Below are 26647 nucleotides of genomic sequence, written 5' to 3'. Positions count from 1 at the left end.
TTACTTGTTGCTTCTCCCCGAAAGATTGTTAGGTCATTGTTTAAGATGTTGATTTACAGCCTTTTTGAGTGGACATGTTTTATGTTTGCTTAGTCACTTTTTTCCAGGTTCTACACTTTCTCACCTCAAGTGTGGTGTATGCGCATACACATAACACTTTGAAAGTTAAACAGATTAGTGATTTGGAGTGCTTTATGGTACATTTTGGTATAATTGCAGATAATCTCAAGTATTTGAGAACCAGAATTGTGCTGTTTCAGGAGAATGCTTTATGGCTAGTCGATGACTGTTGCCTGATACAATTAATGGCCTCATATGTAAATAATTCTCAAAATTTTGAGTATAACTGGATTTATAATTGTATATTTTTGGTTCTCATATTAGCTTCTGAAGGTAGACTTTATTTGAAGAAATGTACATTTGTAATTAAGAGATTTTATTAGTCTAGAATTTGAAAAGTGAGATTGGTTGGAATTGTCTAGGGGGTTTAGATGCTGAAACAGACATTGGGATTGTAATGATGATAATTAATTGGTAGCTTTCAAGAGACTTCTTTTTCCCTATTGTTTATTTAAAATAAAAAAATTAATTGCATAATTTGTTTTAAAAGAATTACATTTCATTGAATAAATGCTGATGGTTAAAGAATTCAAGTCTTATAGAAATATGAAAGTTTTCCTTTGTTCTTGCCTTTTACCTTTTATTGTTCTGTGACTCAAAGCTCAGACAGAGCCATCCTTAGAACTGTGTAAGAAAGCTTATTCAGAGCACTTTTCACCAGTTGGTATCAAAAGAGAAAATTAAGCACAACTATCTGACTCCTGGGCTTGTGAGGTAGCACTAGTGGTAAAGAACCTGCCTGCCCATGCAGGAGGTGTAAGAGAAGCAGGTTCAATCCCTGGGTTGGGAAGATCTCCTGGAGGAGGGATGGCAACCCACTCCAGTATTATTGCCTGGAGAATCCAGTGGACAGAGGAGCCTGATGGGCTACAGTCCATACGGTTGCAAAGAGTCGGACATGACTGAAGCAACAGGCACATCTGACTCTTACATACTTAACATTAAGTGGACTTTTTACCTTGTAGGCTCACTACCTGCCTTTTAGAAATAGAAACCAAGCAGAACTTGTTGATTTTCTGTCCAAGGCCTCTGGATATGAAGGTCATGGGAAAGTCCCTGTCCTCGGGAAGCTCTTCTTAGGTGTGTAGTGGTGGTGTATAGTCAACGCTATGGTTTTTCCACTGGTCACGTATGGATGTGAGAGTTGAACCTTAAAGAAGGCTGAGGGCCAAAGAATTGATGCTTTTGAACTGTGGTGCTGGAGAAGACTCTTGAGAGTCCCTTGGACTGCAAGGAGATCCAACCAGTCCATCCTAAAGGAAATCAGTCCTGAATATTCGTTGAAAGGACTGATACTGAAGCTGAAGTGCCAATACTTTGGCCAACTGATGCGAAGAAATGACTCATTAGAGACAACCCTGATGCTGGGAAAGATTGAAGGCAGGAGGAGAAGGGGGCGACAGAGGATGAGATGGCTGGATGGCATCACCGACTCTATGGACGTGAGTTTGAGCAAGCTCTGTGAGTTGGTGATAGACAGGGAAACCTGGCGTGCTGCAGTTTGTGGGGTCGCAAAGAGTCAGACACAACTGAACGACTCAACTGAACTAAATTGTAGGTTTGGGGAAGGTTGTACAGTTCAGTCGCTCAAGGTATCTTATCTACCACCTCAAGGTATCTTATCTACCACCAAGATAAGACCTTGGTGGTACCTAGGAAGAGGTGGTGGGTTGCCCCTGTGAAGGTGATGGGAAGCCCCCAAGGCTGACATATTACCAAGATTGTGCACAGTGGAAAGAGGTAAAAAAAATCAGCCCACCCACAGGAAAAGAGAATGTTGCTGTGTGGCCCAAAACATGAAATATCCACTATATCATGTTGTTAAAAAGACTTCAGAAATCATTGGCTTTTTAATAAAAAATATTCTTGTCATATGAGTATTCCATGCTGCTGCTGCTAAGTCACTTCAGTCGTGTCCGACTCTGTGCAACCCCATAGACGGCAGCCCACCAGGCTCCCCCATCTCTGGGATTTTGCAGTCTTGAACACTGGAGTGGGTTGCCATTTCCTTCTCCAGTGCGTGAAAGTGAAGTTGCTCAGTCGTGTCCGACTCTGTGCGACCCCATAGACGGCAGCCCACCAGGCTCCTCCGTCCATGGGATTTTCCAGGCAAGAGTACTGGAGTGGGTGAGTGTTCCATAATTTATGAATATTTTGCATTGTTTCTGACTTTTCACTGTGGTAAATATTTAGTACAAATGTTAATGTGACCTCACGCCACCGCATTATGAAGGAACTATGGGATTATTTGGTTACGATTTGGAGTAAGACACGACTATCTGTGTCATCTTGGGTCGTTCATGTTTTCTTTTTGAACTTGAGTTTTCTGAGCTATAAAATGGAAACTTTGCTTACTGGGTCCTCCCGAGAAGTCAGTGTGGTAACACTTGTGGAGTACCTATCTCAATACCTGTGATAGTGTGGTAAACCCATACTCATTCGTTTCTTTATCAGATGTATTCTTGAAAATGCAGCATTTGGCCGATTTTAGAAATTCAGTGGAATTGAAATTTTCTCTCATCTTATGTGGTCAGCTCTGTCCATTCACTTGTGACAGATGACCTCGCCTTTTGCTCTAGATAAAATAGATAAAAAACGTTTCCATTTTTTCTAATTACAGAATCAGCTACAGTTGTCCTCAGTATTTCCTCCATTGTGCTAATCTCAGGAAAGACGGATGTGGCTGGATTCTGCTACCTTTGATCTTTATCCTCCCCTCTTACATTACCCACAGTTATCTTTTGGGACTTTGCTCCATTCATTTTTCCTTCTTTCCTGTAACTTTAACCTTTTCCCAGTGTTTTTCCCTTCAGCTGTGTCCTGTAATGTAACCACACTGATCTGGTTGAGAAACTGCCCTCTTAGGTGCTGCTCATTCTCCTTCCTTTGATGCTAAGTTTATTTAATGACTAGTCTGTACTCACTGCCTTCCCTCCTCATCCTATTCTGATCACTGGACCTGCTGTCCCACAGACCAACACTGACTTCCAAATGGCTTAGTCTCCTGACTGTTTTTCATTTTTATTTAACTCAGCTTTGTAGTATTTCACACTATTGACCCTCCTACCTTCTTAAAGCTCCTTCTGAAAGAGCCATATTTTTTTAATGAATTTACTGAATAACAATTGCTCTTTTGGAAGGAATGTAAGTCAGATCAGATCAGTCACTCAGTCGTGTCCGACTCTTTGCGACCCCATGAATCGCAGCATGCCAGGCCTCCCTGTCCATCACCAACTCCTGGAGTTCACTCAGACTCACATCCATCGAGTCAGCGATGCCATCCAGCCATCTCATCCTCTGTCATCCCCTTCTCCTCCTGCCCCCAATCCCTCCCAGCATCAGAGTCTTTTCCAATGAGTCAACTCTTCCCATGAGGTGGCCAAAGTACTGGAGTTTCAGCTTTAGCATCATTGCTTCCAAAGAAATCCCATTGCTAATTTTAGGGCCCTGATTAATATTGAGCCCTACTGCTAAAAAATGCTATAAAAAGTACATACAGAGAGCAGCATTTCTTGAGTGCCAGCTGTGTGCCTAGTATGATATTGGGTCTTTCCATAAGTTAATTCTTACCTCTTACAGCAGCCCCCACAGTTTTTTTTGGTCCCCAGATTACAAATGAGGAAATCGAGGCATGGAGATTTGAAGTAATTTATGTGTGTACTCTAGCTGGCACTTGAACCTCAGTTTATTTTGTTCCAAAGCCCATGCTCCTTCTGACACTCAGGTATGTTTAAGCCTTCTGTTTACCTTGTATATTTGTGTTATCACTGTGAGGGTTAGCTTGATTGTTGTATCAGGGGAAAGACTTATATTAACTCTGGTTAGGTGAAGAACATTTTTTAATATGAAAGCCACAAGTGGCTTTCATCTTTGGAATTTCCTTAGCTCGAGATCTACCACTGACAGTGTATTTTAGTTGTTTTTCTTTTTAAACTAATCCTTCTGCCCAGTAATGCCGTGTACTGTATTAGAAGATGCTGTACACCGGTTTCAGGGGTGCTCCTCTGACTCAAGCACTATTTCTGGAGTCCTGGAAATTTGCTTTGGAACTAGCATTGCATTGAGGGGGTCGGGGGATTGTTTTTCATCCTTCAGGAGAGAATTAGCATTTTGGAAATGGTTGAATTTGGTTGGTCGGCCAACCCAAACATCATTGTTTGTGCTGAAAGGGCATGATACTCTGCTTCTGTGTTTATATGTGCCCCTGTCTTGGTATTTCCAGAAGATTGTACATGCTTAGGAAGCCAAGCCTTGACCAGGCTCACCCCACTGTTTCCTTCTGACTTGGTGGTGTTAAGTACCTCACTTCAACTCCATGTGTGTTTGTGTCATTCAAATTAAAAGGTAGACTGGATATTTATTGACCTTTTACAGGAGAGACATAGCCCAGAAAATGAATAAACTATCTGTTTTGGACATATAACCTGAAACGTAGATATTGATACATTATTAAGGAATCCAGGTGCTGACGATGGGATCGTTCACAATAGAGAGAACCAGAAATGCCCAAGAACTTAGGCAAAAAGTGATCTGTATGACTCTGCTTGCCATTTTTATCTCTGGCTGTGATTTGTCTCCTATCTGCAGTATGGTGTTGCCAACTGCCTAAAGGTTTTGTTTTCTGTTTAGTCATTAATTAATTAGTTAAAAGTTCCTGTCCATAGTCTTAATAAGGAAGATAAACTCATTAACAACTAGATACCATACAGTGCTGCAGCTGCTGCTGCCGCTGCCAAGTCGCTTCAGTCGTGTCCGCCTCTGTGCGACTCCATAGACGGCAGCCCACCAGGCTCCCCCGTCAGTGACTGGGATATATAATAAGTCCCCTTCATATGAATCTTCAACTTGAGAGCTTTCAGAGATGCAGATACGCGTTCCATCACAGTCAGGTGTGAGTGAAATGGCAGCTTGCCCTCTGTCTCCTGTTGCTGACGCTCCTTCAGCTCTGCGTCTCCCACCCCTCCCTCTCCTAGCCAGTAACTCCTTGATTGTTCACTCAGTGCCAGACCCTGCATGCCAGCCGTCCTACTGTCCTGCTGTCCTTTTCAAGGTCCTGTACTATAAGGTTAAAAGTGTTTTCTTTATTTTTTTGTGTTTTTATGTATATTTGCGTGACCAGTATTATAAACCTATTACAGAACAGTATTATAGAGCCGATGGTGTTAGTTGGGTGCCTAGGCTAACTTTGTTGAACTAATGAACAAATTGGACTTAAGAACTCACCCTTGGAACAGAGCTCGTTCGTATGTAGTGGATTTACTGTGGTAGAATTTTGTACCTGGGATATATAATACTGCTCGAACTCAAGTGAGAGCGTATTTAATTTTTTATCATCTGAAATTCACTGTGCCCAAGACTGAACTAGTAATTTCTTAAAACTATATCATTTTCATTTTCTATTTCCTGTCAATTTTCTGTCTATTTTCTATTTCTGTTTTCCTCTTTTCATTTACCTATTTCTGTCAGTGGTATCTTCATTTCTCTGCCTCTCCCATCTCTCTTGCGATCCACATCCAATAAATAAGCAGATACTATTGAATCTTCTATAGTTCTCCTGGCAGACATTCCTTCTCTATTTTCCTAGCCACCACTCAAAGTGATTCAAGGCCTTATTATTTTAAATCAGATGTATTGATACTTTGCTAAAGCAGTATTAGTATTTGTGCTCTGGTCTTTCTGGTTGAAACTCTTGAGGCTGTGTGGATGGCCCCTTATAATGCCTCTGGTATGTCTTTTAATCAGATACTTGTGTACCAAGAGCCTAACTTCAGATTCTGGGTTTTTTCCTCCCTGATTTTGTCATTGTCCTCATTTTCATATTTGGGATACAGTGGTAGTTATTTTATGTTTGCTCTGATTTACTTTTGCTTGGTATTTTTTACTGTATAAAATTTTGTAAATTTTTTGGAGCAGGGGAATTAAGTTAAGAATGAATTTCTAGTTCACTTGTTAAATATCCAAGGAACATAGAAGAGAGGTGGTGGATGCTTAGGGGTAATAGATTCAAAATGTGAACATATATGTTTGGGAATTAAACACATTATTGAATGATCTGTGGGTTAAAGAAGAAATCAAATGGAAATAAAAAAGCATTTAAAACTGAGTGATAGGGAATTTCTGGTGGTCCAGTGGTTAGGACTCTGTGCTTTCACTGCGGAGGGAATAGGCTCAATCCCTGGTTGAGGAACTGAGATCCCACAAGCTGTGAGGTGCAACCATACACGCACAAAAAAGACTGCCTAAAATTACTCAGTGCAGATCAGATCAGATCAGATCAGTCGCTCAGTCATGTTGGACTCTGCGACCCCATGAATTGCAGCACGCCAGGCCTCCCTGTCCATCACCAATTCCCGGAGTTCACTGAGACTCATGTCCATCGAGTTGGTGATGCCATCCAGCCATCTCATCCTCTGTCGTCCCCTTCTCCTCTTGCCCCCAATCCCTCCCAGCATCAGAGTCTTTTCCACTGAGTCAACTCTTCACATGAGGGGGCCAGAGTACTGGAGTTTCGGCTTTAGCATCATTCCTTCCAAAGAAATCCCAGGGCTGATCTCCTTCAGAATGGACTGGTTGGATGTCCTTGCAGTCCAAGGGACTCTCAAGAGTCTTCTCCAACACCACAGTTCAAAAGCATCAATTCTTCGGCGCTCAGCCTTCTTCACAGTCCAACTCTCACATCCATACATGACCACAAACAACTGATAGCTCTGGTGGCACATGCTAAAACTTGTAGCTACGCTAAAAACAAGTCATTGAAAAAAATCCCTAAGTGGGAAGACATCCTCTGAATAAGTGGGTTGGAAAACATTATTCTTAAGGTGGCAGTGCTTCCTAAGAGGATCTGCCAGATTTGGCATACTCCATATCAAAATTCCAATTTGCTTTTTTGCAGAAATTGACAAGATGATCCTAAAGTTTATATGAAAACTCAAGGGATCCAGAGTAGCCAAAATAATCTTGGGGAAGAAAAATTTGGAGGACTCTTAGAATCCTAATTTCAAACTTAGTACAGAGCTACAGTAATCAAGAGACTGGTATTGGCATAAGGATAGACAGGCAGATCAACAGAGCAGCACTGAGAATCCAAAAAAATAAACCTCCAAATTTGTGTTTAGTTGACTTTTGGCAAGGACACCAAGGAACATCAATGGGGAAAGAACAGTCTCTCTAATAAGTTATGCAGGGACAGTGGCACATCCACATGCAACAGAATGAAGCTGGACCCCTGCTTCACGCCACACAAAAATTAACACAAAATGATCCTCAGACATAAATGTAAGAACTCAAACTACAAAACTGTTAGATGAAGACATTGACATAAGTCTTCATGACCTTGGATTAGGCAGTGGTTTCTTAGATATAACACCAAAAGCACAGGTAGTAAACATAATTTGGACTTGATCTAAATTAAGACTGTGCTTCAAATACTATTAAGAAAGAAAAAACAACAGAATGGAGAACATATTTGCAAGTCTGATTTGCTATATCTGATAAAGTGCCTAGCCTCCAGAATATGTAAAGAATGTTTGCAGCTCATTAATAGAAAGGCAAATAGCCTAATTTAAAAATGCACAAGTGGGACTTCCCTGGTGGTCCAGTGGTTAAGAATACGCCTTGTAAAAAAAAAAGAATACGCCTTGTAATGAAGGGGACGCGGGTTCGATCCCTGGCCCGGGAAGATCCCACAAACTGAGGAGCAACTAAGCCCGTGTGCTTACAGTCCTTGCTCTGCAACAAGAGAAGCCACCCCAATGAGAAGCCCAGACTCATCACTAGAGAAAGCCCTTATGCAGCAACAAAGACCTACCATAGTCGATAAGTAAAAATTAATAACTTCAAAAAAATGCACAAAGGATTTGAATAGACATTTCTTTTGTGAAGATATACTAGTAGCCAATAAATACATGAAATGCAAGTTATCAGAGAGATGCAAATCAAAACCACAATGAGATACTATTTCACATCCACTAGGATGGCTATACAACCCACTCCAGTACTCTTGCCTGGAAAATCCCATGGACGGAGGAGCCTGGTGGGCTGCAGTCCATGGGGTCGCTAACAGTTGGACACGACTGAGCGACTTCACTTTCACTTTCATGCATCGGAGAAGGAAATGACAACCCACTCCAGTGTTCTTGCCTGGAGAATCCCAGGGACGGGGAAGCCTGGTGGGCTGCTGTCTATGGGGTCGCACAGAGTCGGACATGGCTAAGTGACTTAGCAGCAGCAGCAGCAGGATGGCTATAATTAAAAGCACAGATAATGACAAGTGTTGCAAGGGTATGGAGAAACTTGAAACCTCATGTTTTGTTGTTGGGAATATAAAATTGTATTGTCACTGTGGAAAACTGTTAGTTCCTCAAAATGTCAAACATAATTACCATATGACCCAGCAATTCCACTGCTAGAGAATTGAAGACATATCCATGTAAAACTTTGTATACAAATGTTCATAGCAGCATTATTCATAAAGCCAAAAAGTGGAAATAACCCAAATTACCAACTAATGAAAAGATAAGCAGAAGGTGATTTATCCATATAATAGAATATTTTTCAACCACAATAGAGAATGAAGTTCTGATTCTATAACATGGAGGAACCTCAAAAGAAGCCAGTCAGAAAATCATTTGTTATTTGGTTCCATTTACATGAAATGTATAGAATAGGCAAAAGAGAGACAGAAAATAGGTTAGTGGTAGCCAGCGTGTGAGAGGAAGAGAAAATGAAGAGTGATTGCTTAAAAAAAAAAAAAAGGGTGACTGCTACTGGGAATGGGTTTTCTTTTAAGGTGATTAAAAATGTTCTGGAGTTAGCTAGTGGTGCATGTTGTACAACTTTGTGAGTATCTGAAAAAACCAGAGTTGAAAAGGAAAGCTGTCAGGTACAGCGAAAATACCTAGATGGAAAGGAGTAACTTATAAAATCAAGTTTGGAAAAGAAGAAAGACCTAAAACCAATGAGCTGAGCATCCATCTCAAGATGTTAGATAAGGATATAAGTTCACAAAGGAAAAGGGAGGTAATAAAGAGAAGAATCAGTAAAATAGAAAATAGAAACACAAAATGTTCTGCCATGTGGTATGTTTTCAGTTATTTGTTGAGAATGGAAATTTGATTACGAAAATAAAACAGTATATGATTGCATATTGGTAAAATAATGATTTCACCCACCCCTAACAAAAATCTGTCAAGCCATGGTACAATCATTATTGTCTTAAAGGTGAAGAAAGATGCTCTATTCCAGTAAGTTCCAAATCTACATTTCTGTCCCAGAGTCTCAGGAACTCCAGATGGATCTGGCTGCCTGCTGGATATCTTCATATAGAAGTCTTTGAGGCACTTAAAAGTCAGGCTTCCATGGTAGCTCAGCTGGTAAAGGCGCCTGCAATGAGGAGACCCTGGTTCGATTCCTGGGTCTGAAAGATTGGGCTTCCTTGGTGGCTGAGATGGTAAAGAGTCTACCTGTAGGGCATGAAACTTGTCATCGATTCCTGTGTTGGGAAGATCCCTTGGAGAAGGAAATGGCAACCCACTGCAGTATTCTTGCCAGGAAAATTCCATGGACAGAGAAGCCTGGCAGGCTACAGTCCATGGGGTCACAAAGAGTCAGATACGACTGAGTGACTTTATTCACTTTTAATGCAAAAGCCAAGCTCAATATGCTTTTCCCGAAGTTGCTCCTCCTGCAGTATTTACCATCTTAGTTCATGACTACACTCTCACTGTTTTGTTTTTTTTTAAGCCAGAAACCCGGGGGTTGTCCTTGAAATTCCACTTCCTCTCCCCACATCTGTCCAGTTGGTCACTAGAATAGTCCTTAATATACTCAGCAGAAGCCTTTGACTTGACGTCTACTTAACCCCAGACTTTTGTTCCCTTCTTAGTCATGCTCTCTGTATTCTGAGGATAATAGCCTTTGAATTTCCAGGATGTTCAGGTCACTTCCAGACTTGACTTGGTTTTCCTTTCAGAATTCTATTAGATGTTTTTCTCATCTAGTGTCTCTGTTACTTAAAAAACAAAAAACAAAAAACAACCAAACCCAAGCCTCTGATAAATGATTCCCCTAAGGTATTAATTATAGGCTGTATTTATTTTTTCTAGAATTATTTGCCTTTTGTAGAGTTTTGTGGAAAGGTTGTGTCCAACCCAAAAGTTTGTGATGTTTTCAATTTCTTACATAACACGGGTATATCATCAGCTGAAAAGGATATTAGAAGTGATATGTTCAATAATTAAGTTTATTAATAATGTACTATTTTTCATATTTAATGGCATGTTTATAACAGAAGTTCTCAAGACTATCTGGTCTCATAATTTCTTTATACTCTTAAGAATTATTGCAGACTCTGAAGAGGTTTTACTTATTTGGTAATAATTTTCAATATTTATTGTTCTAGAAATTAAAGCTGGGAAATCATAAAGATACTTATCTGCTAAAAATATTAAGCCTGTTACATGTTAACATACATAGCATTTTTAAAAACTGTATTTTTCCCCCATTAGTAAGAGTGGCATTGTTTTGTATTTTTGCAAATCTCTCTAATACTTAATAGAAGATAACTGGATCCTTTTATCTGCTTTTGCATTCAGTCTGTTACAATATTATACATCACAGAGCCTCTGGAAAGCTTCACTACACACTGTGAGAAGATGAGAATTAAAAAAGGCAAAAAAATGGAATTATGCAGTTGTAGTTTATGAAAACAGCTTTGATCCTGCAGACCCCTGGAAAGGGTTAGGGGACTTTCAAGGATCCCCAGCCCATTGCTTTGAGAATCTCTACACTGTCTTATTCTCTTGTATTCTGGTGTCTTTTTTTTTTAATTTCCTTCTCATTTCAAAACTAAAGCCAACACATGCTTATTGTTTAAAAATAATAATTATACAGAGATACATCCCAAGGGAGTTGTTAATCCTTCTCCCTATATAATCCCTGTTAAGAATTTCCCAATTGTGTGTGTGTGTTAGTATTGTGTATACTTTTACAAGTAGAAGAGAAAAATGCAAAGTTGCTTATGTCTTGATTGAAAAAAAGATTGAGAACTGAGGTAGAACCGTGAACAGTAGAACCTGGAGTTCAAGAGACCTGGGTTCTGGCTGCCTCTGCCCCACTGGCTTTCAGCAGACTTCTCAGTGATGCTCTGATCCTCGTTGTGGCTCACTGGTAAAGCATCTGCCCACAGTGCAGGAGACGGGTTCAATCCCTGTGTCAGGAAGATCCCCTGGAGAAGGAAATGGCAACCTGCTCCAGTATTTTTGCCTGGAGAATCCCATGGACGGAGGAGCCTGGCCGTCTACAGTCCATAGAGTCACAAAAGAGTCAGACATGACTTAGCAACTAAACAACAACTTCTCAACCCTGGCCAGGCTCCTTGGTGTGCAGGGAAAGGGTCTGCAGTGCCAGGTGACCTGTAAGGACTTTTCCACCTCCAGGTGCCAGTGTGGTGTAGAAATTGTTTTCCCAGCACCAAATGGTTAAATGCCAGAAGGGGATGGTAGATTGTGACTCAGAATGTTTGGTTTTGGTGAGTTAGAAGAAGGTTGTTTCTGGGAAAGAGAGTCTTTTAAATTGTAATTGTTGTCAACAATAGAACTCCCACTCGGAAGGTTGGAATTCTGTGGGACTCAGATAATAGATTGATGTATATGCCTCTCTGGCACCTGGTGTAGTCATTGTCTCAGTATTTTGTGGTGTCTCATTTTATGTGAGTGAGAAGACAGTCCTAGAGAAAAAAACAACACTGAGTATTTATGAAGAGCGGAATTTAATTCAAATTTCTGAAAAAGTCATAAGACTGTAGCTTAACATAAGACTTTCATGTATAGAATTATGAAAACAGTCATCTGTGTGTTTGCTTGGTGAGAAGACAAATACAGCAAGTCCCCAAAGTACTGAATAGCTATGTTCTCAATTTACCTTTATCATTTGCAATATACTTTCTCATAGATGTTAAGTTTATTTGTAGCTGGATACAGCTGTACTTTTGTTATTAATCACAGGCTACCAGGTCGAATGGTGTAAAACAAGCAGGTCAGAAATCAGATACACAGCCCATGAGCTAAAATTAAAATGTCAATGTGTTCCTTTCTGGAGGCCAGAGGAGAAAATCCATTTCTTTGCTTTTTTTGGCTTCTAGACGCTGCCCACATTTCTTGGCTAGTGGCCCCTTTGTCCATCTTAAAAAAAAAAATATGGAATGCTTCACAAGTTTGTGTGCCATCCCTGCGCAGGGGCCATACTAATCTCTGTATAATTCCAATTTTAGTATATGTGCTGCCAAAGCAAGCATCCTTTGTGCATCTTAAAGCCAGCAATAATGGGCTGAGTCCTCTTGCCTCACTCCCACCTACTCTTCTACTTTTAAAGACTTTTGTTGGGCCCACTCAGATAATCCAGAATAATCTCTCTGTTTTAAGATCAGCTGATTGGCAAAGTGACTTGCCATGTAATGTAACATGTTCACAGGTAACTGGGGGTTAGAATCTTTCAGGGGGCTATGATTCTGCCTACTCTATCTACCTTCTGTGCATTTTGGTTTGTGGTTTCTTCTTTCAAAACAGCCTTACTCTGTTATCCTTTTAATTTCTAATCCACCAATTAGATTCCTTTTAGTTTTTCTACAAAGCACTTTTATATTAATGTTCTAAATCTTCTGTCTCAGTATTAGTGATTGGAATGCAGAGGAGGCAGTGATGGGTTTTCAGTTTACCATCTGGATCCAGTCTTTCCAGTACTATTATATTTTTTAAGTGTTTTTTAATTTTATAGATCTGAGTTTTTTATGCTAGTCCTTGAGGAGGTAGTAGACCTTTGAGCTCTTTGGACTGACTGTTCTCTTTATCTTGGTACAAGACGTACTTTAAGATTTCAAGATTGGAAGAGGCCATGGCAACCCACTTCAGTATTCTTGCCTGGAGAAGCCCATGGACAGAGGAGCCTGGTGGGGTACAGTCCATAGGGTTGCAAAGAGTTGGACATGACTGAAGCAACTTAGCACACACACAGGGCAGGGTCTTCTAAGTTAGAAAACCTCAGGTGTCTACTTAAAGCTGACAGGGAAGACGGATGGAGGTGATCCAATTGTTTGAGGAAGTAGTTTCCAGGCAGGACTTTTCTGTCTGGAGCTGCCCTGTCTACGCAATAGCCTGCATAGATGAACTATTGCAGCATGATAGGAAGTAAACTAACCTTGATACGTGTTCACCAGCTTTCCAGCCCCCATTTTTCTTGGAAATTGCCTGTAAGGTGAGCAGAGATGCCAGGAGAATAGATTTGTAGACTGTACACCTTTACAGATCCAGAGTTACTTAAACCATTAAATATTATCTAGTTCTTATTAGGAAAGATCATTTGATGTGGGAGCCATCAGCATAGCATAAATAGCTGAGTTCAGTTCAGTCGCTCAGTCGTGTCCGACTCTTTGCAACCCCATGAACTGCAGCACGCCAGGCCTCCCTGTCCATCACCAACTCCCGGAGTTCACCCACACTCATGTCCATCGAGTCAGTGATGCCATCCAGCCATCTCATCCTGTGTCGTCCCCTTCTCCTTCTGCCCCCAATCCCTCCCAGCATCAGAGATAGCTGAAAGTAGATTGAATTTAATAAACGTTTAAGAATCAATGATATTCAGAGATAAATAGATGTTCTCACAATCGAGTGGAAGAGTGAGATTTCACTGCAGCCTGAATGCTCATAAACAAGTGCTGTGGGAACACAGAGGACCTGATGGCTGGGGGTAATAACATTTAATCTGAGTTTCTAAGAGTAACTAACAGGACAACACAGTGTTCTCCCTTGTCAGACAGGCTCATCTATAAATAGATAAGAGACTTAGCACATTTTTGTTCTTATCTTTAAAGTTGACTTAGTTTCGCATTGTTGTCATGATAAAAATATTCTGTGTTACCGTTATTAGATCAATAGCCTACAACTTGATCTTATGCCCAAGAATGTACACCAGAGGCGTCTGCATCTAGGTTGATAACCATAAACCCACCTGGGGATTTCATGCATATGATTTTATCCCTAACTGTATGCTTCTAGTTTTTGTCTGTCTTGGGGCTTTATGAATGAAAAGACTGGTTGTTGGCTTCTTATTTTTCCCCACTGATAATTTTTGTCATTGGATTCTCTTGGATGAATTATTTGTAGAAGTTTTAGCAAAGATATTTCCCCTCTTTTATTTACAACCAAGCTGCTGGTGCTGCTAAGTCGCTTCAGTCATGTCCTACTCTGTGCAACCCCATAGATGGCAGCCCACCAGGCTCCCCCGTCCCTGGGATTCTCCAGGCAAGAACACTGGAGTGGGTTGCCATTTCCTTCTCCAATGCATGAAAGTGAAAAGTGAAAGTGAAGCTGCTCAGTCGTGTCTGACTCTTATCGACCCCATGGACTGCAGCCCACCAGATTTCTCCATCCATGGGATTTTCCAGGCAAGAGTACTGGAGTGGGGTGCCATTGCCTTCTCCGTTAAAACCAAGCAGACAGAGCTGTTTTAAAGAACAATATGATCCTTAACCCTCTTTTACTTTGTGGTGAATGTATTATTAAGGAGAGAGTATAGAAATACGTATCTGATTACGAGATTTTTTGGTTTCTTGGGTTATCAGAGGAGAGCATAGGAGCAGTAACTGACCAATAAAAGGTTAAAAATCCATTTACCTGCTGTCTTTGACATGTGTCCAAGGTTGTAAATCCCTAAATTTGTCATCTCGAGGGACCCACTACATTTTCTTTTTCAATATCAGAAAGAGATTTCTTCTATCTGTTCAAGTATGTAACTAGCAGAAGTTTGAACAATAATGATCCCAGTAGATTAAAATAATCTGTATATTCATTCTCTGAAAATTTGATTTGACCCATTGATAGCAACGAACTTATGTTCATTTAAAAGTTGTGGCTCATTATTTTTGTGATACCATAATGGCTAAAGGCTTTTCAAATTTTTCAGGGAAGCATGACAGCAATGACAGTATTTTTTCCCTTGGATACAGCTCGACTTCGACTGCAAGGTGAGTATCTTATTGTCATCACATTCCTGTTCATTTGATATCAGGAAGCAAACTTATTTCTCTACTAAATTCTAAATCAACATAAGGATATTCTGTTTCATTAGTATCTGCTGTTGTCCATTTTCACTGACTTTAAAGACTGGTCATCACTGCTATTTCCTAATTAACAGAGAGGTGTTTGTGAATGAGTCATAGCCTCAGCCATTTTCTAATCTGAGAGACCTGAGTGGGTTTGCATTAGTCATTTTGAATCATTACAGTTTGTTCTGATAAACAGTATGACTTTTGAAAGGCAGAATGTAGAGGTTTTTTGTTTTGTTTTTTTTCACTAGGAGTAGATTTTCTGGAAAGAGAACAGAGAATAGGAAACATGGACCCACACATCATTATCATTGCTCTTCTAGGCATGGAGTTCTAGGCGCCCCCCACTCATTTCACTTTATATTTATAAATTCTACTTGTTTTTTCCTCAGTATTTTTCAACTTGAAATTATAAGCCTATGCCCAAACTTACATTAAGAGATAAGAGTAAGATTAGCTTTGAATAAACTAATTGCTGTGTTAAAACCCTTCATGACTACTGTTTAATTAATTTTAGAGATTTTGGGCAGGTAGTACTTTTACATGACTTGAAACCTAAAATACGTAAAAAGATAGACAGTACAGTGGAAAAAATCTCACTCTAGTCTGCCTCCTTTTCGTTTCGCTATAGATAATATCTTTTCTTAGTCTCTCAAGTAGCCCTGAGAGTCTTTATGGACTAAGAAGCAAATGATATATATTCTCAATTTCCTCTTTCTTACTCAAAAAGCATACTTTTCACACTATTCCATATCTTGCATTTTGGGGATGCCTTCCAAATCGGGTTCCGGGGGCTTCTTGATTCTTGCGGTTGTAGAGTGGTCCATGGCACGGCTGCAGCGCAACCTGTGTACCCCTGCACTGTTAGAGATCCTTGATTATTTCTCCTCTTTTGTGCAATAGACTTGTTCACATGTCATTCTGTTTCTGTAAATTCTGGGGGCTAAATCCCCGGAAGTGGGGTTGTCGGATCAAAGTGTGAGTATTTGTAATCTTGATGGTTATCGTCAGGTGCCTTGTACAGTGTTCCCTAGTTTGTCATCTCATGAGCTATGCAGGTACCAGTTTTCTTACGTAATTCATTCATTTTCCCATTTTTAGATTCTCAAAATGTTCAGATATGGGTAGGAAATTTGAAATTAAAGTAGGTTTTGTTTTCATTGAGAATGCCAAGAAAAGTAGAGTTCTCCTTTTAAGACCTTTTTTTTTTTTAGATTAGGAAACAGAGCCCAAGGCTAACATTTTGAAAGCTTGAATTTTAATCCTGGCTCTGCTGCCAACCACATGTGTCCTTCACAGTGTTGTGTCTGTAACCTCTTCTCTAAAAGGGAAATGGTAATTTATTTTCTCTCTAGTTTATAAGATATTAAGATAAAAATGAGAATATATAACTTTGAAAAAAAAAAAAAAACAGAAGAGCCCTATGAAATATAAAAAAATAAATTTCTCCTTTTACATCTTTTACTTTACAAATCAGGTATTGAATTAAAATGTTTTATGGTTCATGGATAACAGTTAAAACCCAGGGAATCAGCAGTTGAGAATTTAGCCCACGGGAACAGAGGAGAATCATTGAATTCTGAGGCAAACCAGGGAGCCCAGAGATTGAAAGATTGCTCAGGCGAGGTCAGTGGCCTCTCAGTGAAATTTGTTGGTGCTGAAGATAACAATTCTCAAAGGATTTATCTTTAAACTCTTTTATCTTGTAGTTGATGAGAAAAGAAAGTCCAAAACAACACACATGGTGCTCCTGGAGATCATTAAAGAAGAAGGCCTGTGAGTACTACCGTCTTGTTCATCTTTGTCAGATGGAGCAGCTCACTGGGAGATTCCTGGGCGTCTGTCGTGTCTCTGCTCACTCTCGATCCATTTCTCATAGCCTCGTTGTGTTGTGAATTTGTAATTGCCTGACTTTTAACTACATAGTTATTTTCACTTCCTTGAAGGTCTGTGGTTGGCCATTATAATTCTTGATCACAGAGACTTCACATGAAACCTATGCTTTGTTTTATGTACAGTAAGTTGAAGGAGGTGATAGCTGTTTGATTCATCCTATCAGATACATTCAGACCTGTGTACCTTTTAAAAAGCTTTTAATTTGGAAATAATTTCAAATTTACAAAAAGCTGCAAAGCTAAAATAGTGTTAATACAAAGAATACCAGTATGTAGTTTACCCAGATTGACCCGTTGTTGACATTTTCTTTCCTATTTGTTTTTTCCATTTCTGCTCATGTTTTCTCCTTCCCTCTCCGCCCGCCCCATCCTCCTTCCTTTACTACACAGACACACAACGCACTCAAGTTTTTTTCAGAATTATTTGTTAGTAAGTTATATACCGTACATCAAGCCCCTTACCCCTATGACTGACATTTTCAGAGTGTGGACCTTCTCCCGTTATTTTTCCTTAAATAAAATGTTTCTCATTTTAAGTTTGCCTCAAGTTTCTTCATGATTAGCATGAATCTATGCATTCTTGGGCAGAATAACATGTAGGTGAAATTGTGTCCTTCTTGGGATGTCCCATCTAGAGTCACATATTGTCCACTTGCCCTTTACTGGTTAATTACAATTTCTTAGATTTGAGTTAACCACTGAATAATTTTATTTTTCCTCTCTTGCACCTGTAAGCAGTCTATGAGGAAATACTTAATTTAGTATTATAGAGACTCAGAAATGCCGTGGTTTCCAGTCGATTCCTTAGTTATTTTGGTGGTCACATTGTCCCAGCTGTGGCCAGTGTGAGCCCCTGCAGTCTGGTTCCCGTGCCCTTATGTCCCGATCACTTTTTTTGGATGCCCCCATCACTTCTGTTCTGTATTTACTTAATTTTAAATGTTCTTGCCCTGTAATAAAGTGAGTAATGCTATATTAACTAACAGTCATGAGGAAATTGTCTCTAATTTTATATAGTAATTTCTAAAGGAAATCAAGGGGAGGAATCAGTAAATCAGTCATTGAATGTATGTTGTTTCCTGTTATCTTTAATGCTAGAAAAGATTTCTTGGGCATCCTCAGAAGGTAGGATATGTGTACAGTTTGGAGTTTATTTTGATACAGGAATGAACTTTGAGAATATGTGAATGATGATCAGCCTTTTCTAGGACTTTCTTTTCTAGAGGCTTCTGTCCCACATCTTTACTTTGCTTATTGTGTTCTTCTCCTAGCCTGGCACCATATCGAGGGTGGTTTCCAGTTATCTCCAGTCTCTGCTGCTCCAATTTTGTTTATTTCTACACTTTTAATAGCCTCAAAGCAGTCTGGGTCAAAGGTCAACATTCTACTACTGGAAAAGATCTGGTAGTTGGATTTGTTGCAGGTAACTTTAAGTTTTCTGAATATAAGGTGTTTTTATATTTTATTATTTATATTGTATTCATATACCCTATATGAGGTTATTTTAACACACAGTAATACTACAAAGAATGTAATTAGTTTTCTAACTTGAGTCTGTGTGTGTGTATAGTAAAAATGCATAACATAAAATTTACCATCTTAATATTTTTTAAGTGTATATTTCAGTAGTAGGTTTATTCACATTATTGTGAGACAGATCTCTATAACATTTTCATCTTACAAATAAGAAGCTGCTGCTGCTTAAGTCACTTCAGTCGTGTCTGACTCTGTGCGACCCCATAGACGGCAGCCCACCAGGCTCCCCCGTCCCTGGGATTCTCCAGGCAAGAACACTGGAGTGGGTTGCCATTTCCTTCTCCAGTGCATGAAAGTGAAAAGTGAAAGTGAAGTCACTCAGTCGTGTCCAACCCTCAGCGACCCCATGGACTGCCGCCTTCCAGGCTCCTCCATCCATGGGGTTTTCCAGGCAAGAGTACTGGAGTGGGGTGCCATTGCCTTCTCCGAAATAAGAAGCTCTATACCCATTAAACAGCAATTCCCCTTTCCACCCTCCCCCCAGCCCCTGGTAACTCCAGTTCTACTTTCTGTTTGTATGAATTTGACTACTTTCAATGCCTCATGTAAGTGGAATCATACAGTATTTGTCTCTTTTTTTGACTGATTTATTTCACTCGGAATAATGTGTACTCAAGGTTCATTGATGCTGTAGGATGTGACAGGATTTCCTTGTTTTATAAGGGTGAATGGTATTCTGTTGTATGTATATACCGCATTCTGTTTATCCATTCACCCACTGATGGACACTGAGGTTGTTCCCACCTCCTGATTACTGTGAATAGTTGCTGCTGTGAGCGTGGGTTGTATGAATCTCTCTGAGTCCCTGCTTTCAGTTCTTCTGGATATGTTCCAAGAAGTGAGATTCCCGGATTATATGGCAATTCTTTTTTTAATTTTGAAAGGAACTACTGTGCTGTTTCCCACAGTGGTTGCACCGTTTCATAATCCCGCCAGCAGTTGGTTCCAGTTTCTCCACATCCTCATCAACACTTGTTATTTTCGTTTTTTTTTTTTTTTTCCCATCATAATGAGAGCGAAATAATAGTTCACTGTGGTTTTGATATGCAGTTTTCTGATGATAGTGATGTTGAGCATCTTTTCATCTGAAGCTGAGCATCTTTGGAGAAATGTCTGTTCAAATCTTTGCTCCTTTTTTTGAGTTATTTGATTTTTTGCTGTTGAGCTATAAGTATTCTTTATATATTCTGAATACTAGCCCCTTATCAGATATATGATTTACACATATTTTCTCCCATTCTGTGGGTTGCCTTTCACTCTGTTGGTTATGTCATTTGATGCTCAAAAGTTTTTGAGTTTGATGTTATGCCATTTGCTTGTTTTCCCTTTTTTGCCTGTGCTTTAGGTGTCATGTCCCAGAAATCATTGCTAAGTTTAATGCCATGAAAGCTTTTTTCCTAATTTTCGTCTAGGAGTTATATAGTTTTAAGTCTTTAATCCGTTTAGAGTTATTTTCTGTGTGTGGCGTCAGTAAGGATTCAACTTGATTCTTACGTGTGTGAATGTCCAGTTTCCTTAACACCATTTGCTGATGTGACTACACTGTCCATTACCCCATTGGCACCGTTGTAAAGCTCAGCTGACCACATACAGGAAAGTTTATTTCTGAGCTAACTTGGCTTATTTTCATCTTCTTAATAGGAGAAGAGGGTCAGTTATCCCTGTTTAGTAGCCTGTACCCGGAATTTATGGACATTAAGATCTCTTTTTTTAAAAATGAAAATTACAGTACCTTTCCTGCTTATTTTCTGGGGGTTTTGTTTGTTTGTTTTGTTTTTTGGACTGAGATGTTTAACATGAACAGGACTGGCTACATAATTTCCAGGGTCCAGTGTAAACTGAAAATGCAGGACTCCTGTTCACAATTGATTAAGCACTCCAAGATGGTTGACAGTGAAGCCTTACACCAAGCACGAGACAGGGTTGCATACCCATGAAGCCCACTGTTAGTGTGAAAGCGTTTAGTCAGGTGTGACAAAGAGATCTTAGTGCACAGCTCAGTGTAGTCAGTATCATCATAGTCGTTAATACTTTTGGGGTTCATAGGAGAAAGAGGGTCCCTTTTGGCTGGGAGATATCTGCATATAGAAAGCAGTGGCTCTTGAACTGAACCTTGGCAGAATTAGTAGCACTTGGAGATAAGTGGTGGTAGTTTCCCGATGGAGGGAATTGAGAGAATATAGGACCTTGTTTAGAACAGTGAGCTCTGCAATTTAGTGAGTGGGTAAAGTGAGTATAGGAACATGAGCAGTAAGTTGGAGAGTTAAGGAGCCCGATTTTAGAAGTCTTTGGATCCTTGTCACCTGAGGTTTCAGAAGAGCTGGGAAGCCATTAACCTGATACTGTGAATATTTAGTTATTGTCTGTTTCTTCTTAGTGGAATAGAACACTGTAAGATATAGAGCAGTATCTTATGTATAGCTCATACGTATGAGGTATATATTACATATGTAAGATAATATATGTTGCAGTTATATAGCTGTGTTTAGTTATTATATGGGCTTCCCTTGTGGCTCAGCTGGTAAAGAATCCACCCACAACCCGGGAGACCTGGGTTCAATCCCTGGGTTGGGAAGATCCCCTGGAGAAGGGAAAGGCTACCCACTCCAGTGTTCCGGCTTAGAGAATTCCATGAACTATGTAGTCCATGGAGTCGCAAAGGGTTGGATACGACTGAGCTACTTTCAGTTTCACTTTAGTTATTATATATACATATATATTCATATACATATATATTGTTATATACATATATTCCCCCTCCCTTGCTAAATTTTCAGTAAGAACAATTCCTAACGTAGTAGGAGCTCAATAAATATTTGCTGAATAAATAAAGTATTTGTTGAGTTAATCAGAGTTTTATTAAAGAGGTGGGAAAAGAGTAGATCTATTTCCTTTTGTGTGTGTGCTTATCTATTTAGTTTGTATCTCAATTAATTTATTTAAATGTTGTCCATTTAGTGTTGGTATTTTGTGGACTTACTTTTTGATATATTCTTTGAAAAATTACAGATTTGGAAGCTGCACAACTGAATAATGTAAATGTCCAATTGAAATATAAATGATCTGACTGAAAACCAGTAGCCAGACCAAGAGCATTCATGGCCCAGCTCCTCCTCTTCACCTTATGAGACCACTGCTACTTTTCATTTGGTCTCTGAGCCTTTCTTATGCTTAGTAGTCTTATTTTAGTCTTTAGTTGATTTTTATTTATTTATTTATTTTTTTTGCCCATAATCAAAACTTTATTAAAAAACTGACACTAAAATAGGAGAGTGTTGCTGTATACCTTACAAAATTAAATGTAATTACATTATCTTGGTAGATTAACTGGAATTACTGAACTGATAAGGCTTTCTGCAATAGAACACAAATTCAAGAAGTTGTGTGGATCATTAGTGTTGCTTCCTTCTAAATGAACAGCCTTCCGTGAGTCTGGCCTTTCCTCCTGTTGGCTGGCACAGCACTGTTGAACAGCCTACGCAAAGCACTACTGTCTGAGCATGGCTGAAGACCGTGGTAATCTTGTAGCAACCTGGACATTTTACATCCATGAAGTAAGAATTTGGACTTTGAACCAGCCATTTCTTTTTATGTTTTTTCTTTTCCTCATCCAAGGAAGGATGCAGTAAATCTAGGCATGTTGATCCTTTCGCAAGCCCAGCCCGTGCAGATCTCTAAGGCGACAACCCCAGCGAGCAGCACGCGACCTAGTCTTTAGTTGATTTTTAGATAATAAACTTTCCCTTGAACCAACTTTATTTTTTTTAATTGAGATATAATTGACATATAATATTATATTAATTTCAGGTTTACAACATAATGATTCAGTATTTGTGTATATTGTGAAATTAACACTGCAACAAATCTGGTTAACATTCATCATCACACATATTTACAAATGTATTTCTTTTCTTGTGGTAAGAACTTTTAAGGTTTGTTCTCAGTAACTTTTAAATATACAATACAACTTTATTAAGTAAGTCACCTTGTACATTATATCCCCATGACTTATTTATTTTATAACTGGAAGTTTTCTACCTTTTGACTACCCTCACCCCCAACTCTGGGCTTCCCAGGTGGCTCAGTGGCTAAAGAATGCACCTGCCTATGTTGGAGGCTTGACTTGGATCCCTGGGTGAGGAAGATCTCCTGGAGGAGGGCATGGCAACCCTCTCCATGGCAACTCTCTTGCCTTGAGAATCCCACGGACAGGGGAGCCTGAAGAGCTACAGTCTATAGGGTTGCAAAGAACTGGACACGACTGAAGGCGACTGAGCATGCATACACAGACTCCCAACCTCAGCCAGACCAGCTTTCAAATAAAGAGTGTAACGCACTTTCTCTGAGGAAATGAATGAATAAGTAGGTAGCTCAGGACAGAAATCTGGAGGTCTTCATAGAGAGTGCTCTCTTTCCCTCTGTGTCTGCTCAGGCTTCATGAACCACCAGTCTGTCTCTTAAAGATCTCTTGAACGCATGCCCTCTTCTCCATGTCCATAACTGTTTCCCCAAATCAAGTATTACTATCCCTCACCTGGACCATTGCTCTGCTATGATCTCCTTGCTTCTCAAGTCTTTCTCACTGACACACTTTGCACAGTTCTGCTCAGGTAGCCTTTCTAGAAGAATAGTTTTCAGACACTTATAATTTGAAGAACTCAGGTTTGAAATTTGTTCACTGAAAAAAAAAAATCAGAATAAATCCAGCCTATAGAGAGGGGATCTTCTTTTTTATATAACTGCAACAAATGGAAGTCTGGTATGATCTTTTATTCCTGAGACTAAATGTTTGTAATACCTTGATTATATTAGTTTCCATATATATTTACATTGAAAAGGTTATGTCTCACTGTCAGGGACTAACTTAGGTAACTTTCCATGAAACTACTATTTTATGGAATATAGGATGAAATCTTCTCCCTTGTGCTTGTCCAGAGCTATTTGTTTGCTGTGTCTGGCTTCCCGTTATACATGAGGTATACACCACCCCTTGTTACATTCTCTCGCCGTGAAGTGAGAGTCGCTCAGTTGTGTCCGACTCTTTGTAACCCCAGGGACCATACAGTCCATGGAATTCTCCAGGCCAGAATACTGGAGTGGGTAGCTGTTCCCTTCTCCAGGGGATCCCAGTCCAGGGATCGAACCCAGGTCTCTCACATTGCAGGTGGATTCTTTACCATCTGAGCCAACCAGGGAAGCCCTACATGCTCTCACTGTACTCTGCTGATTTCCTTTCTGACTCTTACACAATTTACAGTTACAGTAGATTCTCCCACACCTAAAACAGCTAGCCCAGTATGGTAGGGTGGTTAGCTTTTAAAAAGTCAGTAGAAGTATGGAATGTCATAAATGGCCCATGTGCCTTAAATATTTTATTTTAACCTAAGATATATGAATATATACTTCTCTAATTTTCTGTATGGCCAAGGCATATCCACTCATTGATGGGAGTTTTGTGCTTTTTTTCTGGTATGAAAGTGAAAGTCGCTCAGTCGTGTCTGACTCTTTGTGACCCCATGGACTGTACAGTCCATGGAATTCTCCAGGCCAGAATACTGGAGTGGGTAGCCTTTTCCTTCTCCAGGGGATCTTCCCAACCCAGGGATTGAACCCAGGTCTCCTGCATTGCAGGCAGATTGTTTACCAGCTGAGCCACAATAACCTGTGCCTATAAATGCTTTGTCTACTGTAACAGATATGACCGACATAAACAGGTTTGAGAAAAGGCATAATTCACTCTTGGTAAGCCTCGGCCCCCGTGGGATGGAAGTAAAAGAGCATGGGGACACTAGAGCGTAGCCTCCAGGCCGCAGGAGCCAATGTGCCGTGGCCTCGTCAGAATGTCCGTAAAGGGAAAGAGGAACACAGGTTTATCTGGTGAGTGCAGTATGTGGAACTGATTAAAAGAGAGCCCACTGTGTTGGTATCATTCTCATTCATTTATTAGTACATTCTGAACTGTTTTCTTGAGAGTGTGAGAAAAGAATGGAATTGACGTACAGTTAGAACCCACGGGTCTGCGTGGATTGTGAACATCATCTATTACACGTCTTGTCAGAGAAGCAGTTGAGAACTGCTGTTCTGAGGTCTGAATCAGATTGTTAGGCCCAGCCTCAAACCCTTCAGTCCCTGCCGCCTGCTGATAGGATGATGTCACAGCGCCCTCAGCAGAGAAGACACTCCCTGCCTGGTACACATGCAGGATAAGGGTCCCCCGTACCACATCTGCTGTGGTACTGCTTCCCTCCCTAGCTTGGCCTTCCTGTGCCTGTCCTCCCAGGCCGTGATTCCTTCCTCACCAGCTGCTGTTGTCAGCCTGAAGCAGTCTTACTGCTCTTTTTTGTCTCGTTAACTCCTATTCATCCTTTTATTCTCCGCTCACGCCACCTCCTCTTCAGGAAGCCTTCCCTGTTTCTCATACTCACCACCCCCAGGTTTATTCTGGGTTAGGTGCCCACCCTCTGTGCTTCAACTCAGTGTATACCTCTAAGTGCTTACGCTACTGGATAACAGTAGTCTGCATATTTGTCTTTTATCTTTTACTGCTGCTGCTGCTAAGTCGCTTAGACCCTCCTTAAAGGCAGAAATTACTTTTAAAAAAAATCTCTGCATATCTAGTACCTTAATGCAGTGGCTGATACACAGAAAGTGCTGATTAAATGTTGAATGAATTAAATTTTTAATGTTGTTTAAGTCAATTCAAAGGACTGCAGTCTTCCCCATTTTCTTAAGTGGCAACTCTCATCTTCTAGTTGCCCTACCAAGAGTCTTGAATTCATCCTCTTTCTCTCTGATCCCACCCCCAGTCCATGAACGAATCCTATTTCCTGTTTCTTCATATGGCATCTAGCAGTTAGCCCCTTTCCCCTACTTGTACTACCCTGAGCCCAAACCACCATTGAATCTTGCCAGGATTGTCCTCAGAGTCTCCTAACTGATGGCCTGCTTCCTTCTTTGTCCCCTTCAATATGCGTTCAACACAGCTGCCAATGTGATCACACTAAAGCATAGAGGGATTGTATTATTCCTCTGTTCAGAGGCCTCCAGTTGCTTCCCTTCTCACTCAGAATAAAAGCCAGAGTCCCCAGAGCCCAGTGTGTCCTGCCCACCTATCCGTGCCCCTCACACCACTACAGCCACGCCAGCCTGAACTGTCCCAGAATACTTCTCCCTCGGGGCCCGTGAACTTGAAGCTTTTTCCTCTTCCTGGTTCCTGCGTGGTTCGCTCCCTCACCTCCTGTAAAGTTTTTCTCCGAATGGCTATACTGTCTAAAATGGAGTCCCTTTCTACCACCAAAACTCTATCTCCCTCCTCTGCTTAAATTTCTCCTTAACTTTATCCTCTGACATACTACGTATTTTCCTTATTTATCCTGTCTTACACTATTAGAACATAAGCTTCACAAGGACAGAGATTTTCATTTTTTGTGTACGTGTTGTATCATCAGCACCTACTTAGCACGTAACATTGTATGGGAAAACCCGAACGAATTTTTTTGCCAACCCAATACTAGACACACAGTACATATTTGATGAGCAAACCATAGGTGACTTACTTGCAGGTCATAAACATTTACTTCTCCTAAAATACACATAAAGTTACTTAAGAATTGCTAATTGGGCTTCCCTGGTGGGGATCAGGGGCAATGCAAGAGACTCGGGTTCTATCCCTGGGTCAGGAAGGTCCCCTAGAGAAGAAAATGGCAACCTACTCCAGTATTCTTGCCTGGAGAATCCTATGACAGAGTAGCCTGGCGGGCTACAGTCTGTGGGGTTGCAAAGAGTCAGACACAACTTAGTGACAGGCTAACTTTTTACTCTTCAGTTCATATCTCAGGTAAAAAAACACCTAATGGCTGGTTTTATATGTTTCCACTTGCTTTAAGAAGGTAGATTTAATACCAATAAGAATAAAACTTCTAACTGCTCTTGGAAAGAATAGACTTTTTGGGGTGATAGTGAATTCCTGTCTTTTGAGGTTTTCAAAAATAAAGTGAAA

General features: G+C 40.2%; 2 protein-coding genes and 1 pseudogene across 2 annotated transcripts in view; 1 reads left to right on the top strand and 2 right to left on the bottom strand.

Annotated features, from left to right (window-relative positions):
• SLC25A17 (solute carrier family 25 member 17) overlaps window positions 1-26647 on the top strand; it is a 42571-nt gene that overhangs the window by 3889 nt on the left and 12035 nt on the right. Inside the window, exons 2-4 of the mRNA NM_001045948.2 lie at window positions 15076-15136; window positions 16927-16993; window positions 18384-18535. Of these exons, the coding sequence (NP_001039413.1) occupies window positions 15076-15136; window positions 16927-16993; window positions 18384-18535 (280 nt within the window). The remainder of the gene's footprint in view (window positions 1-15075; window positions 15137-16926; window positions 16994-18383; window positions 18536-26647) is intronic.
• Window positions 12309-12408, bottom strand: LOC112446916 (uncharacterized; annotated as a pseudogene).
• On the bottom strand, window positions 21861-22324 carry LOC101905167 (small ribosomal subunit protein eS27-like). Its single transcript, XM_059887168.1, has one exon. It carries the CDS (start codon window positions 22197-22199, stop codon window positions 22041-22043), a length of 159 nt encoding a protein of 52 aa, XP_059743151.1. The 5' UTR covers window positions 22200-22324; the 3' UTR covers window positions 21861-22040.

This window comes from Bos taurus, chromosome 5 (genome assembly GCF_002263795.3).
Source record: "Bos taurus isolate L1 Dominette 01449 registration number 42190680 breed Hereford chromosome 5, ARS-UCD2.0, whole genome shotgun sequence".
Lineage (NCBI taxonomy): Eukaryota > Metazoa > Chordata > Mammalia > Artiodactyla > Bovidae > Bos > Bos taurus.
The sequence above is the reverse complement of the archived record's forward strand: the minus strand, read 5'-3'. Positions and strand labels throughout refer to the sequence as shown.